This window comes from Equus asinus, chromosome 10, assembly GCF_041296235.1.
Source record: "Equus asinus isolate D_3611 breed Donkey chromosome 10, EquAss-T2T_v2, whole genome shotgun sequence".
Classification (NCBI taxonomy): Eukaryota; Metazoa; Chordata; class Mammalia; order Perissodactyla; family Equidae; genus Equus; species Equus asinus.
Window position 1 is genome coordinate 43,779,002 of NC_091799.1, and position 19,413 is coordinate 43,798,414.

The following is a 19,413-nucleotide window of genomic DNA, read 5'->3' on the forward strand; positions in this document are numbered from 1 at the left end:
GTGAAAGCATGGGGCAAGATGCCTGAAATGCAATGAAAGTATTGGCATGTGGAATTTATAATAAAAAGTAGTATATAATTTGTTATTACCTGTAGATTGTGTGCCACACATCCTTTATGTCAGTAAAATCTGCAGGAAGCTATGTACCCATACACATGCCTGCACTTCCCCCCGAGAGCCGGTTGTTAGACATTTACCAGCACACCGCAGTGCAGAGACCCGTGGTGGGAACAGCGGGAGCAGAGGTCTGGTGTCCTGAAGCTACCACGGATTACGTTTGCGCTGGCGCAGGGTGCATCTCAGACGTCCCAGCTCAGCAGCAGCTCTTCTCTGGAGGCTCCTCCAGTCCCTTGGGCTGGTCAACTGCCCTCTGTGTCCCCAGAGCCCCTGTTGACGCCCTTCCCTGCAGCGCTAATCACCAGTGGGGGAAGTGGCAGAACAGGGTACACAGCGCAGGCCTGGCGGCTCGGCTGCTGGGTTTGAATCCCTGCTCCGCGTGGACTGGCGGTGTGACCTCACCCGAGATATGGTGCCCAGCCTTTCTGTGCCTCGCTTCCTCATCTGTAAATGGGGACAGTGATGGGGCCTGTCTCATGGGGTTGTGAAGAGCAAAGGGATCATCATGTGCAGGGTGCCTGATGGTGAGCACTGTGCATCAGCGGTCGCCTTCTTTATATCTTCCCATCTGCTGAGCTCCTTCACGGCCAGAGCTTTCCGTCTTGCATTCCCAGCATGCAGTAGGCACATTGGTAGCCACTGTTGAATGAATGAATAAGAAAAAGGAACTGAGTGGTGTGCTCCGCTTCAGTGGACTGGGTTCATAGGTTCGGATCCCAGGCATGGACCTACACCACTCTTCAGCCATGCTGTGGCGGCATCCCACATATAAAGTGGAGGAAGATTGGCACAGATGTTAGCTCAGGGTTAATCTTCCTCAGCAAAAGAAAATACTCAGGCCTCCTAAGTTTCAGTTGACTCTTCTGTGAACTGTACTCACTGCCCCAGGACCTTTGCACTTGCTGTTTCCTCGGTATGGATGCCACCTGGTGCTCTTTGCCTTGATATCTGCACAGCTCACTCCTTCATTTGCTCTTCGAATGTCACCTTATAGGAGAGGCCTTCCTTGACTGCTTTCTGTAAAACAGCATTTTCGCATTTCCTGTCATCTGCCCCCACTCTGTTCTTCCTCACTGCCTTGGGCCTGTCAGCCTGCTGTTGTCTGTTTTGGTCCCTCTTGAGTGCCCTGTGCCTAGTCTGGCAGATCCCTGTTGAATGTGTGAATGAGTATCTCTTCAAGCCCCCAGATGCTGCTCTTGTCTCTTTTCTTTATCCTCCCTGCTCTGTTACCGTGAAGCCCCAAATCTTCTGTTTTCCCTGCCCTGTGCTCCTCTGGCTCTGCTCTTCCACTCGGACGCGTCCTTCCTTCGGGAAGCCTACAGCCTCTGCACGCCTGAGCCAAACCCCAGCTCTGGGCTGAAGCCGCCTGCCTGTTCTCGTCAGTTCTAGCGTCCTCATTAGCCTTGACTGTGGGAGCGGCTGTCAGCACTCAGGAATCGTAATTAAGAACTCTTCTTGCGCAGAAGGCGGAGCTTGGGTCCCAGCATCCAGAACCCTGAGAAGTGGGGGGTCGCAGCTGCTGCGGAGTCAGCCTGGCATGAACCTCCCGTGTCTGTCTTCACAGCCTGATCTGGGGTTTTGGGAGGTGCTGAGGGCCTGCCCCACAGGGGGCGCGGGGTCCACCTCCAGCTTCATCTCGGGAGCACAGCGTCGAGCTGCTGCCGTGTTGGGGTTCTTCGTAGAATTTCATTGGAAATAAGATTACCACTACTTGATGAATGTCTGAAGACCACTCTTGATACGTTTTACCAAACTCTAATATGTGTTTCTTCCCATCTTTCCCTCCTGAAGATGAACTGACTGGAATCCTTAAGAAATTATCACTTGAGAAATACCAGCCCATTTTTGAGGAGCAAGAGGTAAGGATGTTCTTTCTGGCTGTCAACTTAAATCTTACTGTAAAAAAAATTGCCTAAATATGTCGGTTTTCCCTCTGAAGCCTGGATGGCTCTTTCTCACTGAGGCGGCTGAGCAAAGAGAACCCGTGTTCGGCACATCTGGGTCGGTTTGCACCAGTGAAATCCTGGGGCCTTGCTGGCTTGTTTGTGGCCGCGCACTGTGTGAGCTTGAGCACTGCTCTCTCTAGTGAGGTTTGTTGTCTGTCCTGCGCTCGCTTTAGTTGAAGGACGTTGACTGGCAGCCTTTTTAGGTTTAGATCGGGTCAAAAGCAAACCCTAATGAGTCTGCGTTGTGTCTGGATATAGAGTGTGTTCGTCTGAGAGAGTTCCTGTTTTCTTAAGAGCACTCACAACCACGTTTAAAAAATTAGTGTTCTGCAGTTAGGCAGTTTCTCAAAATTTTAAACATAGAGTCACCATGGGACCCAGCAGTCCCGCTCCTGGGTGTCAACCCAGAGAAACAAGAACGTGTCCAGACAAAAGCTGTAGGCAGATGTTCATAGCAGCGTTATTCATAGTAGAAGCAACACACATGTCCATCAGCTGATGATGGGTAAATGAAACATGTTCTCTCTGTACGACGGGATATAATGTGGCCATGAAAAGGGGTGAAGCACCGATCCGCACTACGACAGGGATGGACCTCGAGAACATTATGCCAGGTGAAAGAAGCCGGTCACAAAGGCCACATGTGGTATGATGCCTTGACGTGCAGTGTCCAGGAGAGGCAGACCCAGAGACAGGAGGAGACGAGTGGCTGCCAGGCAGGCGAGGAGGAGAGAATGGGATTGATCGCCAATGGGTGTGAGTTTGCTTTTTAGGGCAATGAAAATATTCTAAAATCGAGTGTGGTGACAGTTGCACAACTCTGAAAGTACTAAAAATCATTGAATTTCACACTTTAAATGGGTGAATTTTGTGGTAGGTGACATATCTCAATAAGCTGTTAAAACATTTACCGTTTGGGCCAGATAAAACTCCTCTGTGGTCCCCGAGCACCAGGTGTGATCGCTCGTGTAGGACGTTCTGGTACCCAGTCTGGTCCAGGACGGCTGTCGTAATTACAGCAGCAATCACGAGAAGCACTTGTTGTCCCCAAAAAGCTTGAGATGCCATTGAGGAGTGGGCTGTGGGTTCAGGAGCCAGACGGGGGTGCAGTGGCTTCCCCTCGGTTCGCTTTTCTGCCCTGCCCGGTCAGCCCTGCCTGCCTCCTCAGCCTTTTAAACTTCAGCAGTGAGTTTTCTCGTCATCGAAAAATCTTTCCTGTTTGCTGATGGCTGCCTGCTTTGTTATGTGTTCTGTGCCCTCTAGGGAGCCGGGTGTGGGTCTGCGCTGAGGGTCTGGGATACTGGGGACAGGGGAGTGTCCGGCGGGGCCGGTGGTTTCCATCAAGAAGCACATCCCCAGTTCGTTCAGCCCTCAGCATCCCAGAGGGATGCCAGCAGCTTGTTGTCAGAGATGCCTGCCCCACAGAGGGAGCCTGGCGTTGGGTTAGGGAGCAGAGCCTTCCTTCCCCGCTCACTCAAACCTGGCTCAAGATGTTTTTTTAATCCAGGAAAGTAAAGTGACTATTACAAGAGAGAAGGAAAGATGGGGGAAGTTTCATCCTGCACAGGCAGGAATGCAGAAACATTAGGATTTTCCCCGAAGAGTTCCAGGATTGCGGGGCTTTGTGACACCCTTGTTCTCAGCCCCTTTCTGCCTCGGTTCTCTGTGGCCCTTCTTTCCTTGCTGCTTCTGCTTGTTTATTTTCTCACTCTATCTTCCCACAGTCTGCATCTCTCTTGTCCTCTGGGGGGAAGCATGGTGAGTACCGCTGTATACCCACATGTTCTGGGCAGGAGCTGATGTTGAAAGTGCAGCCGCATTGGCATTGACTTTGTAACAGCAGGACCCCAGCCTCCCGGATCCCTGTCTTGGAGACTGTCCCTTGTTTCACTGTCAGGGTCCTTCTGAAATGCACGTGTCCTGAAAATCCCAGGGCTAGGGCTGCGGAGAGTTAGTTCTTAATGATATTTTCGACTAAACTTTCAGCCTAAAGTCAGGGATTGAAAGTAGTAAATCATAATTAATTCCTTACTAATAAGCGCTAATAGCTCATAAGCATGATGTTTTTATTGTGGTTGGGAAGAGAGAGGTGTGGCGTCGAGCAGATGGTGGCAAGTCCCCTCTCTTCCCAGGTGGACATGGAGGCGTTCCTGACGCTCACCGATGGCGACCTGAAGGAGCTGGGTATTAAGACAGATGGATCCAGGCAGCAGATTCTGGCAGCCATTTCTGAACTGAATGCGGGCAAGGTATTGTTCTCCTTTTTTTTCCCCCTGTTTCAAACGACTGAGAGCTTCAATAGGATCTTAGGCCCTCAGTGTTCCCAAGGACCTTCATGCTGCAAGTTCACCTCCAGCATATCTGGCAGAGTCTGGCCCCACTTGCACACTTCTCATAACCAGGCGCTCACTACCTCCCACTGTGGCTTGTTCATTTTCCAGACCTCTCTTTGTATAAGGCTGTTTCTCCTTAGATTCGGCTAAAATATTCCTTCCAGTAACTTTAACCCACAGGGCTGGGTATTGCCCTCTGGAGCACGGTGGAAGCAGGGCCTTTGGTTAAGACGAGCCCTGGCGTCAGGCTGACCTGGGTTTGAATCCCAGCTCCTCCACTTACTTGCTGCGTAACCCCGAGCAAGTCACATACCTCTCTGAGCCTCTCTTTCCTCGTCTGCAGAGTGTGGGTGATGGGGTTGTTGCAGACTAAAATGCTTCGCAGAGCGCCTGGCACACACACGTCCGTCAGTCACTGTTGTTGTTGGCATCTGCATTTCTGTCGAGTGTTAAATTTCTGTTTCATCAGCTTTAAGGCTAAAGGTTAGCAGTGCCCCCCACTCCCACAAAGGCACACGTTTGCAGAAGCAAACAAGCAGACCAAACACGAGGAGCCGGTCGCCCCTCCCTCTGCAGACAGTGGTTGGTAGTTGCCACTGGGCTGCTCACCCTCCTTTGCCTTCTGCTTTCCTCCCTAATGTGGGCGGGCTTTTCTGTGCCTCGTTCCACAGCAGCGTAGACCCCCTGCCTGCCTGTTGCTTTCCATGCCTTGCCTGACAGCCCCCGCTTCGTGGACCACGGCGCTGGCTCTGGGGTTTTGCTGTTGTAAATGGTGCCGACACGGACAGCTCGGCCTCCTTCTCTGTAGTTGCTGTGTCCCACCATACGGGGTCCCGTCAGAGAGTGTGGCCGGGTTGATGGTTCTTTCCATACGCGGCCGAGTAGGCACAGAAATGCCGCACAGACCTGTTGCGCCAGAGGCAGACAAGTATTCATGTGGCGCTTTATCCTTCACAGACCCCTTCATGTACATTTCCTGTTAATCCGGGGCCTGGTCCCCGTGCTGCCCTGTGCAGCTGGAGCGGGAGCAGAGTTGGGGGCCCCTGGCTGCACCCGGCCCCTCCCAGCCTGCCGGGACAGGGTGGTGGTTTGTTGCTGGCATCGTTATTTCCCTGTCTGGAGGCTGCGAGCTGGCCCTTCAGTGGCTTAGTTAGCATCCTTCAGGTGTTGGCAGGGCTGGGCATCTCCCTCAAGTCTTTACATTTGTTGTTTGTTCCTTGCCCTCTGTCGATGGCCTGTTCCTAATCATGGCGCCCCTTCCAGGGCCCTGGGCTGCCTCCCTGTGGAGAGAGAGAAGCTGAGCCCAGAACTGGGCAGCGACCCCTGACCCCAGGCCAGCCCGTTTCTGCTCCACCCTTTGCCGTGAGGCAGGGAGGTGGGTGCGGCCGGCATGGAGGCTGCTGGAGGTCTCGGCTTGGGAGGAAGGGCTCACCCAGGAAACTGAAGCCCAAGGGGGCTCAGGGGTGGGGTGGGATCACCTGCGGCAAGCACCAGAGTGTGGAGCACTGATTTATTCATGAGAAACAGCACTTGCCTCTGTGCTGGGCCCCAGGCGCTGTGTGGGTGGGAGCACTGAGAATCCCCCTGTGCCAGCACTGCCCTGAGCATGTCACATCTAGTCATTCATCAAACCGTCACAGAGGCCGCTGAGTCAGCTCCAGTTTGTAGGTGAGAAACAGGCACAGAGACATTGAGGAATTTGCCTAAGATCAGACAGCCAGTAAGTGTGGAGCCCAGGGTGGAACCCACAGTCTGTGTCCTGACCACTCTGCTGTCCTGCCTCAGCGTAGCCCATAAGCAGACATGAAGGAGAGGTGTGTGTGTTGTGAGAGCTCCTGACTTAGAGTGGGGCTGGCTTGCAAATCTTAGGAGACTTAACTGTCGTCATCAGAGTGGACGATGTGACATCTCGAGCCCACTCTGAAGGAGGACATTTTTGTTAAAGTCTGTGCAGACTGGAACTTCCTTTAGTTTTCTCTCAAATTCGTTGACCCCCTCCTCCCTGTTTCTGGAACACTTTGCATCCTCTGCTAGACAGGGCCCCACTGAGGTCAGCTGGAGCGACGGCTGTTGGTGGGGGTCCTGGTTCAGGCCGCATACGAAGCACCGAAGACTGGGTGGCCTGGAAACAGCGGACGTTCATTCCTCACAGTCTGGAGGCTGGGCGTCCGAGGGCAGGTGCCGGCGTGCTCGGTTCTGGTGCGGGTCCTCTTCCGAGTGGCGGACGGCCAGCTTCTCGCTGCACCCTCACGCGGCAGAGCACAGAGAGGCGAGCTCTCTCCTCTCTCCTCTTATAGGGGCACTGACCCCGTCGTGGGAGCCCTGCCCTCATGACCTCACCTGAGGCTGTTCACCTCCCCGCACCGTCATGTTGTGGGGTAGGGTTTCAACATACGAGCTTTGGGGAGACACAAACGTTCAGTCCATAACTGTGGCCTTCCTCGGGGGCCCCAGCTGACCAGCTCCCAGCCAGAAGACCCAGGGGCTTCTGACATGCCAGAGCGAGGGGACCGCTTGATCCCGGCCGTGTCCTTCCCATGGGCAGTATCCACTCTGCAAAGTCAGCCGATTCCACGTGGAAGTAGGTGCAGGGGGAAGGAACCCCCTGAGCTCATCGCTGGAGAGAGGCCCTGTTACTCTGCACAGTGCCAGACAAGCGAGGACTGGGTGTCAGAGCGTCTTAGAGCCAAGAGGTGACTGGGAGAAGTTTACTGTTACAAAAGCAAGTTTGTCTTAACTCCCCGATGTCACCATTGCAACTGCATGCTGGTTCTTGGGAAGAGCAGGGTCGTCCTCAGGGGGCTGGCCCAGTGGCACAGCGGTTAAGTGCAAACGTTCCGCTTCGGCAGCCTGGGGTTCGCCAGTTCGGATCCTGTATGCGGACATGGCACCGCTTGGCAAGCTATGCTGTGGTAGGCGTCCCACATATAAAGTAGAAGAAGATGGGCACGGATGGTAGCTCAGGGCCAGTCTTCCTCAGCAAAAAGAGGAGGACTGGCAGTAGTTAGCTCAGGGCTAATCCCCCTCAAAAAAAAACATAGGAGTCCTCAGACTGAGCGTGGCATCCACGAGCCCTTACGATGGCCTTGGGATACCCGGGGCCTCAGCTGTTCTGAACTGGACCTGCCTGACCCGACTTCAGAGCCTTCTGCCTCTTTCTTGATTGCTGCAGGGCCCCAGCTTCCTCTTATGGCGTTCCTCCTGCTTCTTTCTCAACCCGGCCTGGGCCAGGAGAGGACCCACGGCCGGCACTGCTCCAATGCTCCGTGCGTGTTTGAGAACCCGGACCAGGATGCGTGAGAGCGGGGCTGGCGCTCCTCCCCCCAGTGTCTTTCTAGCTGTGGTCTAGCTGGAGGGTTCTGGAATCAATTCAGTGGGTCATGAGCAGCATTTAACAAAAAAAAGAGTAGAGTAGAAAATATGAACATTCCTTGCAGGTAGGAAGGTAAAATTTGTTTCAGTCGTTATGTGTTTACATGTAACAGGGTTGTGATGTAAAATGTATTTCTTACACAATCGAAGAAAGTTTGAACATTTTAGCCTAAAATTTCCTTTTTAGATGAATATTAACCGAACACCTGGCTCAGCCAGAAAAAAATCAGCAAAGCACTGTGGACCTGCAGCCTGCCAGCCCTGCAACCCCAGTATTCGAGCTGTGATCCGTACTCAGGTCTGCTTGTCCGTTGGCTAGTTTCAAACAGGTTATGTACTGGAGAAGCTTAACCAGAAATGATGATCTGAGTTTCACCTGCAGTTGGTCCAAAGCCATTGCTTCTTTCATTCCCACTTTTTGTGATTATCAAAGCAGTGCATATTTGTTTTACTAAATTGGCGCAGTACCAAAAAGGTGAAAAGGATTTTTAAAGAAATCACGACCCAACCGCCAGAGGCCAACGCTGTTCACATTTGGGAAGATCACTCTGCCGTGTTTTGTGCCAAAGGTTGTTTTATGTGGCTGACATAAATTTGCATCTATAATTTTACATCCTGCTGTCTTTGTTTAACATTAAATATATGCAGTTACCCATGTCATTAAGAACTTTTTAATAAATTTGCATGGATGTACCAAAATTATTTTTTTTAATCCCTTCTTATTGGATTTGTAGCTATCTATACTTTCTATAGATAGTGCTGTTGTGGGTAGCTTTGTGTATAGGGCTTTCTAATCATATCCTCAGAATAGATGTCTAAAAGTGGAATTATGGAGTCAAAGATGCTAAATCAGGATATATGGTACTTCTTCCTGAATTACTTTCCAAAAAGAGTCGGTGGCCGTCCCCACCAGCTGTGGGTGTGTGGGTTCCAGTGTCACTCCACTCTGGCCAGCACTGAGCACTGTCAGTGTGGTTTTTAATTTTTATTAATTTGGTAGGCCAAAAATGCCTTATTTTAATTTGCATTCCTTTAACTACTAGATAGACGGAACACTTTTTTTCTGTATTTAATGGCCATTTGCTTTTTCGTTTTGTGAGCGATCAGGCAGGTCCTTTGAAATTCGGGATCTTTGAAGGGCAGTTGCCATCGTGATCGTCAGTGCGTGGTGGATGGAGGGGGCCGTCATGGATTTCATCACCCCTGGCTCCCTCTGAGGGTGAGGAGGAGAGGGTGCTGGAGCCCTGTCTCGCCCTGACCTCATTGCTCAGGCAGTTAAGACCAAGGTGCTGTTTAATAAAGACACGGCTGTCGTCCCTTCTGTTTGTGTTGCAGCCCTCTGCAGTGGGCACAGTGTCACCCCGTTCATTATCTCAGGCTGAGCCTCGTCCCAGGCCCGGCAGGGGACATTATCCCCATTTTACAGATGGGGAAACTCGGCAGCAGGGGGTCGTGCCTGGGTAGAGCGAGTGGTAGCGTAGGGCCGCGGGGTCCTCTGACCCCACAGCCAATGCTGTGTGCTCTGCCCTGCAGCCTTTAGGTTTGTGTTGATGGAATCCTGATGGCATTTTTCCAGCTTATTTAAAATGACCTGGAAGGATTGATGTGAAGGGAGACGACTCCTGCCCTGTCAGGTGTCTAGGAGGCCTCAAAAGCGTTAGGTGTCTGCTTGGGGGTCTGGAAAGGGCCCCTCAGGGATGTGGGGAGTCCATGGAATAAGAAAAATCTTGAAGTCTAGGCTCATTCAGTGGAGTCTTTTTTTTCTTTTCAGTTGTAGCAGAGAACAATCTGCCAGAGATTATTCATCTTAATTTGCTTAACGTTTTGACCACATTTACTTGTTGGTTTTTAAACTATATGTTTAATACACACGGCTCCCCACTGAGGGCAGGGCCTGCCGGCCTCCCGCTGTCCACACGGGGTCTGATGTCAGCAGCAACCATCTGAGCTACTGTTATTATCGCCACTTCACAGATGAGGAAACCGAGATCCAGAGAGGTGAAGTATCTTGCTCACGGTCACCCAGCTAGTAAATGGGAGAGATGGGTTTTGAACCCGGGCCGTTTGACTCCAATCTCTGTTCTTAACCTACTTTGCTGACTCTCGGCCAGGTATTCAGTGAAATGTTCTCTGAGCCTAAAGAAGTATCCACATTCTTCCTCTTTTCCCATCTCAAAACTTGTGTGTAGGGGCTGCTGGGGGGACGTTGCTGGGATGGAGTGAGAAGTGAATCACTGAAAAGAGGAACCTGCCATCTTTGGGGCAAGGGGGAGTAAAAACTCTTCAGACTCACGCTCTGTAGCGGAAAGTTCAGCTCCCACTGAATTCCCTGGAAATCCAAGAGCTGGAACGAAACAGAGCAAGGCAGGGATGGGGACCTCCCTCCAGGCCATGCAACCCAGGACAAGTCAGTCCCGTTCCCTGGGCCCTGTGTCTGTTCTCGTCCCTCTGCATCTTGGGGGCCTCCCCAGCCCTGAGATGCTGCGATGTGGGTGCTGGGGGAGATTCTGACTCAGTGTGCTTTTATTAAACTCGGTACTCTTTCAATTAAGTAATTTATTTTCCCCCAGACACCTTTGGGTTTTTCAAGTATGAGTTGAGCATTACCAACACTGTGTCAATTGCATTAATGGTTAAACGATTTAACAAGACTTTCTGGGTCTGTTTTCACTTTCCTCCACAGGGACGCGAGAGACAGATTTTGCAGGAAACTATCCACAACTTCCATTCTTCCTTTGAGAGCAGCGCCAGCAACACCAGGGCCCCTGGAAACAATCCCTGTGCTTGATCCTCCTTCCTGTGGTCTCTGGACCCCAGTGCTGCCGTGCACAACCCGTGCTCCAGCCACCGCCAGCTCTCCCAGGTGCCTGAGACACACCTTGCTCTGTCACACCACCGTGCCTTGTCACGTTGTTCCCTCTGCCTGGGACGCCCGGCCCTCCCTCCCCTGCTGGAGTCGGTGGTGCTTGTTGCTGTGACAAACTCCAACAAGCAAGACAGTCTCACCTGAGGCCCAGTCAGGCTGCTCCCGCTTGGTGGGTGGTTTCAACAGGGATCCGGGGACCCAGCTCCTTTCATCTTGTGGCCCTGCCGTCCCGGAGTCCTCAGGCTTTGCTTCTGGCTGGCAGGAGGGGAAAGGGATGGCGGAGAAGGCCCAGCCACTCCTTAACTGCCTGCTCTTAACTGCTCACATTTCATTTTCTCCGCGTGCACACAGTCCATTGGCCACTGGTAGTCACATGGCCTCACCTGGATGCAAAGGAGTCTGGGAAGTGTAGTCTCTGTTCAGGTAGGCTTCCCAGCAGCCACTCTAAACTTCCATGGGGTAGCACATATTTCGGTGGAAGACTGGCCTTCCCTGTCACATCTTCCCTTCAAACTGCTACCTTGTCCGTCACGGTGCAAGTCACCTGTCAGATGAAGCCTTTCTGGACTCGCTACACAGAGCTGACCCTTCCAGCCGCCGGAGGCCCTCACTGCTCTGTGTATCACTCTGCTCTAACATGTCACTGCCCCTGCCGTGCACAACATACGGCAGGTGTCAGGATGTGTATGTCAAGTGCGTTTTTCTTTATTGCAAAGGCAGCCTTTTATATAGGAAAAAAGATGAGGCCCACTGTGTGATCTTTCTGGCCGTCAGTTTCGTCATCTGCCAGATGGGGGTTCAGGCTGGATGATGCTCTGATAACCCCACGCTGCCCCCCCCCATATCACTGTAGGGCTTTCTGCTCTTTAAGGGAGAGCAGAAGACCTAATCTATTACGTTGTGGAAGGACTTCAGTGCTCACATTTTCAAGGCAAAGAAGCAGAGGATTTGGAGTTTCTCCTAGGCCCCGTTAATGCTGTGTTCCTCAGAAGGGAATCGGCCTGTGTAGTTTTCTACTGTGTCATATTATATTGGATGAGCTCTGACTTTTAAAATCCAGAGGCTTTCTGCAATGTTTTCAAGCAAGCGGTTCATCCGGCCCACATTTGCTGCATTTCCGCCGTGTGCTGGGGTTCAGAGACGAGCCAGAGCTGGTTCCCGCCCTTGAGACGTCTGCAGGCAAGAGAAGCCTGAGTGGACAGCCAGCCTCGAGGGGCAGGTGTGCAGTGGAAAGAGCGTGCGCTCTGGACTCAGCTCAGAGTTCACACCCAGCCCCGGCCGCCGGCTGTGAGGCGGGGCAGCCGCGTTGCCCAGAGCCCCGTCGTGGTCTCCCTCCACCTGTCCATCCAAGGGGTGCTATTCTCTCTTCATCCCCGCCGTCCCACCTGTAGAAGGTCTCTCCTCATGACTGGAGAGCAGAGGTTTTATTTTAGCCGTCACTGATAGACGTCTTGATAAGCGTTCCTCGTGTCCTGGGCTTCTCTCGGGAGGGTCGTTGGGCACCTGCTGTGTGCGGCAGCTTGACCTCAGTGTCAGCCGTCCTGCCCCCCACCCTGGAGGCTGGCACAGCTTAGCCTCACCCTGCGGGTCGGGGGACGGACGTGGAGGAGTGAAGCCGTGTGCCAGTTGCACAGCCCGAGAGGAGTGGAGCTGGCCCAGGACGCATCTGGGGCCTCCAGAGCCCGTCCCTTTTCCTCTGACTCCCGTGGGCTCCTGGAGCCCGGAGCCCCAGGCATTCTCGCTGTTTTAACGTACCCATGTCTCCAGGGTTATTGATCGGCCTAGAGTTGTTTGCCCTGAAATACACAGCCCCCGAGTTCTGTGCTTGAGGTTTTGTGCCTGCTGTGGGCTGTCGTCCTGTTCTTTTCATAAACCCTGTGTTCATCCACTCGGGTAGGTCTGAGGGAGCACCCACGATCCACAGGGGCTGTGCTGGGGCTCAGCTCCCCATAAACGCAGGCCCCCCTGCGATCTGGTCTGAGGCCGCAGTGGAGCAGGGCTCCTTGGTCCATCTTGCAGATGGGAAAGCAGGCTCAGGACGGTGCCTCTCGTCTTTTCACTGGACTCAGATCGTTCTAGGCTTTTTCTCCCGGGCAGTTCATGTGCTGGCTGGCGAGAGCCCTGGCTCCCTTTCTGGGCCATGATCACCCCATTCCTGGTGACCCTTCTCACCCCACGTGTGGCTGCAGCCTGCCACCAGGAGGCAGTTCCCCTCCACAGTGTGTCCCTTGCCCAGTGACCTTCACCAGTGTTTCCCAAGGTGTGTTCTTTGGAACCCCACTTCCGCAGGATGTTAGTAGGTTTTCAAATGGAAAAATAAAGGGGGGGTGTGTGTGAAAGTGGGGTGAGGCTCTGTGGTCTAACGGGTTTGGCAGACACTGGGTTAAGGCCAGGTACGTGACTGTCTGCAGCAGGACATCTCAGAGCCTTTAGTGTGCCAGTGTGCGGCCACTTCAGAGGGGCTGTGTGGCTGGAGCCTTCCCACACGTCTCATCGTAGAACGCTGCTGCACGGCACTCTCGCCAGACGGGGCATCCCGGGACACTGTCAGGAGAACCCTGCTTTGACTGGGACAGCGGCAGCCATGAGGCCTCATGGCCCCTGGGAGTGGGGTGAGGGGCGCCCAAGGGCTTCAGCTGGGGCAGGGGTCTCCCCAGTGGCTCTCTGCAGAGGTGGCCTGCTGGATGGTGGGACATGGAGGTAAGGGGGTCCCTCAGAGGTCTCTCCATCCTGGGGTCTCCTGCAGGGTCGTGGGCGTTGCCTGCCTGGCGTGTGCTGGTGTTGGACCCGGCCCGCACGGCCAGGGGAGGCTCCTGCCTCAGGGCTCCAGCGCCAGGCCGGCCTGTTTACAGGGAGAGTGTTTGCTTTTCCTTCTTCCGTTTCTCTGAGCGGTGGCTGAGCATCTGCCCTGTGCCTGCCCCGCCTGGGCCATGGGTCGAGAGGAAGAAGCGCCATGTCAGCCTCAGGGAACCCACAGCATCTCAGAGGAGACAAGCATGTGGATAAACACACTGGCGCTGTGGGGAGGCTTGTAGTGAGGGCGTGCTGGGGGCATGGCTCCGAGGACGTCGCCCACGTCGGCTCTGGTTTGGCCTGGACAGGCCCGTAGGAGAGACCAGAGCTTGAACCGGGTCTGAAAGGGGGTTGGCACAGCTCGCAGGGGTGATGAGAAAGGGCACCCCAGGTGGGGCAGCCTGGGTGAAGGCAGGGGACATGTAACATTTGTCAACTGAATATCACCAGCGGGGGTCAGACACCTGCTTTTTCAATTTTTATTCCTTGCCTTTGAATGTGTGGAAAGAGTCTGCTCCCTGGAAAGAGCACTGAGTCTGGAGTCAGCCCCAGCGCTGGGCTTTGGCTCAGCCACTTCTTAACGGGCAACGGGGGCCCATTTCTTCCTCTCCTTGAGCCTCAGTTTCCTTTTTGGTTGCAAGGGAATAGCACTAACCAAGGAGCTGAGGATCAGTGGAGGTGAGAAATCCCCTTTCACACGGTGTGGAGCTGGGGAGATGTGAGGAACCTCCAGTTGCCCGTTTGAAATCCTCTCTCTGTCATTGTCCCCTGGGCTCCCCATCTGTTCCCGCCTCCCACTTGCCCCAGTGTAGCTGCGGCTAGGGGAGCCAGGCCAGAACAGCCTCCAGCCAGAGGGAGCAGCAGCTTCGACGGCCCTGTTGGCGTGGGAGCCCTGAGGAAGCAAGGGTGGGTGGGGATCCCCACCCTCCAGCTGCGTGTGGCCTCTGGGTGCTTGTCACTGGGACGGGATCCCAGCAAGGTGGGCAGAGAGAAGAGAAAGGCCTTGCAGCCGAACCACAGGAGCTGATCCAGGAGGCAGGAACCCCTCCAGTCTGCTCTTGCCTTGAAGCTGCCCGAAGACACTGCCTGCGGGACCAGCCTGGGCCAGACGCTGGACATCTCTGCTGACCTCTGCCACCAAGTCAGCGCCTCGTAGAGGCCTGGGAGCCTTCCTGGGAAGATCTGCAGCCCAGACTGAAGGTGGCAGCCCTGTCCACGCCCTCTGTCCGTGTCGTTCCCAGCGAGATAACCACGTCTTATTAGCCAGTCCCTGTTCAGCGTGGAGGGAGACCCGGCGCTTTGCCTGATAGAGTCGGTACCAAATTCTTCTGCAGGGTCGGCCAGGCATGTGAATCTCCTCCCTCAGGGAGATGCACAGAGTCACCTCCCCTGGGGGAGTGCTCCCTGGATATTTCTGGGGGACTTGCCAGGCTGCCCGCTGGCCTGAGGGGCCCCTGCTCCTCCATAACATGCAGCCTAGGAGGGGGTCAGACCCGGCCTGAAAGTCCCGCCCCTTGGCTGAGAAACCAGTCCCTGTAGACAGACAGTGATTCGCCACAGCTGGGGGACGACAGCGGGAAATCAACAGCATCGCCGGTGGTGGGAGAGAGCAGAAAGCCCGGTTCGCTTGTCTTCAGTCTCCCTCCTGAGGCAGAGACCACATCCTCCTGCCACCCAGGGTGCCCTCTCCAGGGCCCCGCCCCAGGGGTGAGCCAGCACCTGTCCGTGTCAGGTCCGCCCAGGCCTCCAGCTTCTATTGGAGCCGCCTCACTAGGGCTCACAGACCCGGGCATGGCCATTGTCCTCTTTAGGGAGACCTTGTCCACCCTCCAGGCTGCTGGGGCAGAGTGCCGCCGTGCCCCCATCCTTTGCAGGGGCCCTCTATCCTTCGGTGGGAGACCAGGTGCCACCGTTGCAGCCCTGCAAGAGCGGATTTCCCTGTTCCTCACCATCAGATTCTTCTTTTTATTATTATTTGATGGTTATTTCCAAGCAGGCACTTGATTCTTTGGAGGATTTTTGTTTGCCAAACATATATTAAATAATGGTGAATTTTCTTCTCGCTTGGATTTTGCTTGTTGGCATAAAACACTGCTCAGTTTTCTTCTGGTGATCGTTACAGACCGAGCGCCGGGGGTGCCGGCCGCTCCTGTGAGTTGCCTCGTCTCCTTCATCATAACCCTGAGAGTCAGCCTTACAGTTCCCTTCCTGCCAATGCGGTGACCGTGGCACATGGATGGTAACTGATCTTGCCAGGGTCCCCCAGTTGACCCGGGACAGTCGGTTTGAAAGCAGGTCTCGCCTCAGCCTCACGAGGAGTGCCCCTTCTCGCCTGCTGTCCTGTTGCGTGTCAGCACAGAGAGAAACGTGCAATTGGTGGAAGCCCAGCCAACAAGAAAACAAATAAAACCTTGTTATTTAGTCTGTTCAGCTTGTTCACAATTTTGGGGAGGAGGTGCTTACAACACACTATAAATAGCTTGGAGGTTCTCTTTGTTTCCTCTAAGAATTCTTGCAAGTCAGAAGGCTGCCTGTCTCCCCCTCTCCCAGCATCAGTATCTCCCCTTGGCCGGCTCAGCCCCATAGAGCGTTGGGGAAGCGGAAAGTGGCGTGGGTCCCAGTGGAGGCAGGTGGGGTGAAGCCAAGGTCTGTGGGGCTCCAGAAGGTGGAGTGAAGATACTGGGGAGGCCATAGGAGTAGGGCCAGCTCTCTGGGAGAGAGCATTCCAGGATCCACGGCTACCTGGGAGGGGGAGCATCCGCGGGTGGGCCCCCAGAGGCTGGCAGCCTGTGCCAGGGCAGCGGGAGGGGGATTCAGACTTACGATGAGGATCGGACCAGGCACTTGGTTCCCAAATGACCCAGTGATGGAGGCGATGTGAGAAAAACAAGTTCAAGGCAGTGAGTTTGCCTGACACTAATGTATTCATTTCCCAGGGTTGGCCTTGATCCTGACGCAAGTCCCTCCTTTTGGGGAAGGAGCGGTGGGGATGGCAGTTGTAGTTTTACTGATGTATGAAATCCAAAAGTCCAAGAAAAACCATTCCCGGTCATTTTTGAGGTCGTTTCCAGCCCTGTGAGTCTACGAAAACCTACAAAAACGAGGAGTACTTCCTCAATAAGTTAAACATAGAATTATTATCATCAAGCTCAGCAATTCCCCTCCTAGGTATATACCCAAAAGAATTGAAAATAGGTGTTCAAACAAAAACTCGTATGTGAATCTTCACAGCAGCACTGTTCGCAATAGCTGAAAGGTGGAAACAATCCAGACGGCCACCGGTGGACTGTGGATAAACAAAATGTGATACATTCACACAATGGAATATTAGTCAGCCATAAAAAGGAGTGAAGTACCTGTCCATGTGACCACATGAATGAGCCATGGAGACATTATGCAAAAGAAGCCAGACACGAAAGACCACGTATTATATGATTCCACTTATGTGAAATATCCAGAGTAGGCAAATACATAGAGACAGAGTCAGGGATCGGGGAAATGAGGAGCCACTGCCTAATGGGTAGGAGATTACCTTTTGGGTTGATGAAAAGTTCTAGAACTAGGTGATGGTAATGGTTCTACAGCACTGGAGGTACTTAATGCCACTGAATGGTGCGAGTTAAAATGGTTAAAATATAAGTTTTATGTCATGTATTTTACCATAATTTTAAAAAAAGGAAAAGAAGACTGGTCTTCCACCCTACTTCTGTCGGTCTGTTCATCTTCTTGACCTTGTCCTTCAGTGTGAAAGATCGGTGACCATCCTAGGGTCCTCCCTTCCTTCCCACACACCTTTCTGTTCCCTTCCTGAGAGGGGTCTGGAAGAATGGCGTGTCTCAAGCCGGGGGCTCCTGAGCCCACACAGAAAATGCTTCATGAGGGAGGTTGGCCACCCTCATCCTGGCTCTGGGGAGGGGAAGCCCCTTCGGAAGCTGGGAACTTTGTCAAGGCACCGGGTAACCTCAGGTGCCCGGCCTCCTGCGCTTCCCTGGTCACCTTCCTCGCTCAAGGCTCTTTAGTGTAATAATTGTCTCCACCTTCGTTGCAATCGAATAACGCTCCCCTTGAGCGGCAGATGCGTGTTTTGAGAAGCACTTCTGTGTTGGCGTAGACACCCGCTCTCGGACTTCTTCAGCTGTTGATGCCTCCAAGGGGCCCTTGCGCCATCGACTCCCACTCACCCCACCTCCACTCCCAGCCCCTGCGCCTCTGCCAGACGGCCCAGCCTCCCTCCGCCCTGCCACAGGTGTCCATCCCAGGACCAGGGCCCGAACCACGTGCTACAGGCTGGTCTCCCCTCAGCCTGCTCCGGGAACCCGGCCTGTGAGCAGGGCGTCATAAACCTGAAGCTGTGCACGTGCAGAGGAACTTCAGCTAAGGAAGGATCTAGAACTGGAGGCTGTACCCCAGTGTCGCTGCAGCTTCTGCAGTTTGGTTTCGTCGGTGAGGTGGCCTCAGGGCAAAGGGACTATGCTGACTCCTCAGCAGGCACAGTGCTCGAGAGCCTGAGTCGGACACAATGCTCTGCGGGAATGTCCATCCGGCCACCAGGAGGCTCGCCTGTGGGTGGTGACAGGCTTCCTCACGTAAGCGAACCTGTGTTCCCTCGTGTGGGAAGGAATGCTGGCAGGCTTGCTCAGCAGATGCTACTGGAGCACCCTCGTAGGCACTGGGACGCACAGGGCGCAGAGCAACGCCCCTGCCTTCCGGAGTTTGTCCACCAGGGTGATAAAATCCTGGCTGACAGGGAGTGTGAGCATTAACTGACGTAATGCAAGTCACGTGCTCAGCACACTGCTTGGCACAGGGTATGTGCTCACGGGGCATCAGCCGCTTTCAGTGGCTCCTTTTCTCTCCTCGGTCGTTGGGGGTCGGGGCCACATGAGCTCTTCATCCCCAGTCACAGAGGGGCTCTGCTGGGGCCACCACTCAATGCAGCTGCGTCAATGACCCCTGAGTTGGGAGCAGTCAGAGGAGCTGGGACATGGACCTGTGACAAGGACCAGGGATGCATGAGTTGCAAGAATGAATGGAAATTATTTATTTATTGCATAGCAGGGAACTTAATGTGCGTAATTCCGTTTACAACCTGCGATCATACAGGAAGAATACAGAGCAAAGAGTTGGACAAAAAAGCTGAAGGTGCTTCTGTGTTTGTCAGCCCAGTGGAATAGCTCTACTTGGTCCACTTTCTGTCTCACGCTTGAACACAGATTGCTTAGCACTCCTGGGTCACACTGACTTTTTTTTACTTAAAAAGTTTATTTTTATTTTTAAAGAATTGCACAAGTCATTAGCAATGAGTATATTTTGATGTGCAAGCATAACGCATGTCAACATTTTGACATCCTCTATTGACAGCCCCAAGTTCAGGTAAAGCTTTCACCAGAGCCCCCTGAGGGTCCCAGGATGCACAGAGCCTGGGGCTGGGGGCCTGAGGAGCCCTTCTCCCGACAGAAATTCCCTACCTGGAAAAACCCTCCACTTGAGCTCCTGCTGACCTTCCCAGTGGGCTCTCCAAGCTTCTTGAGCTTCTGACGGAGTTCGTAACTGGAGGCCTGTGGGCATGGCGCTCTGCATGGCTGATCATCAAAAGCACTGAATGGTGCTGTCCTAGCTACAGCCTTGGCACTCAAGGTGTGACCCACGGACCAGCAGCTTCAGCATCCCCTGGACGCTTGTAAGAGATGCAGGCACGCCCCGCCATTCCTGAGCAGAGTCTGCATCTTCACACGGTCCCCAGGGCATGCGTGTGCCTTGCAGTGTGAAAGAAGGTGCTCTCTAACGTACCTTCCGTGCGTCAGTCTCATCATGCATGACATCCACAGGAGCACCGCAATGCGGTCACCTCTTACATGAAGGGAGGGACAGGCTCCAGTGAGCAAAACGGCCCACCCAGGTAACACGACGGTTAAAGTAGAATTGAGACCCACCCACGCTTCTCAGGTCTCCCTTCAAACCCAGTGAGCACTTCCTGTGGTTTTAC

The 19,413-nt window shown here is 53.8% G+C and overlaps 1 protein-coding gene across 5 annotated transcripts in view; it reads left to right on the forward strand.

Moving 5' to 3' along the window:
* ANKS6 (ankyrin repeat and sterile alpha motif domain containing 6) overlaps nucleotides 1–15,484 on the forward strand; it is a 52,181-nt gene extending 36,697 nt beyond the window's left edge. For 2 of the 5 annotated variants that reach the window (XR_011506327.1, XR_011506325.1), the window contains 5 exons: nucleotides 1,909–1,976; nucleotides 4,196–4,312; nucleotides 7,569–8,987; nucleotides 9,540–9,766; nucleotides 10,452–15,484. Coding sequence is in view for 1 of the 5 variants with exons in the window: in XM_044779150.2 (XP_044635085.2) it covers nucleotides 1,909–1,976; nucleotides 4,196–4,312; nucleotides 10,452–10,556 (290 nt within the window). In the remaining 4 variants the exon portion in view is untranslated. The remainder of the gene's footprint in view (nucleotides 1–1,908; nucleotides 1,977–4,195; nucleotides 4,313–7,568; nucleotides 8,988–9,539; nucleotides 9,767–10,451) is intronic. The other 3 variants (XR_011506326.1, XR_011506328.1, XM_044779150.2) reach the window with 3 other exon arrangements.
* Nucleotides 15,485–19,413: the final 3,929 nt, after the last annotated feature.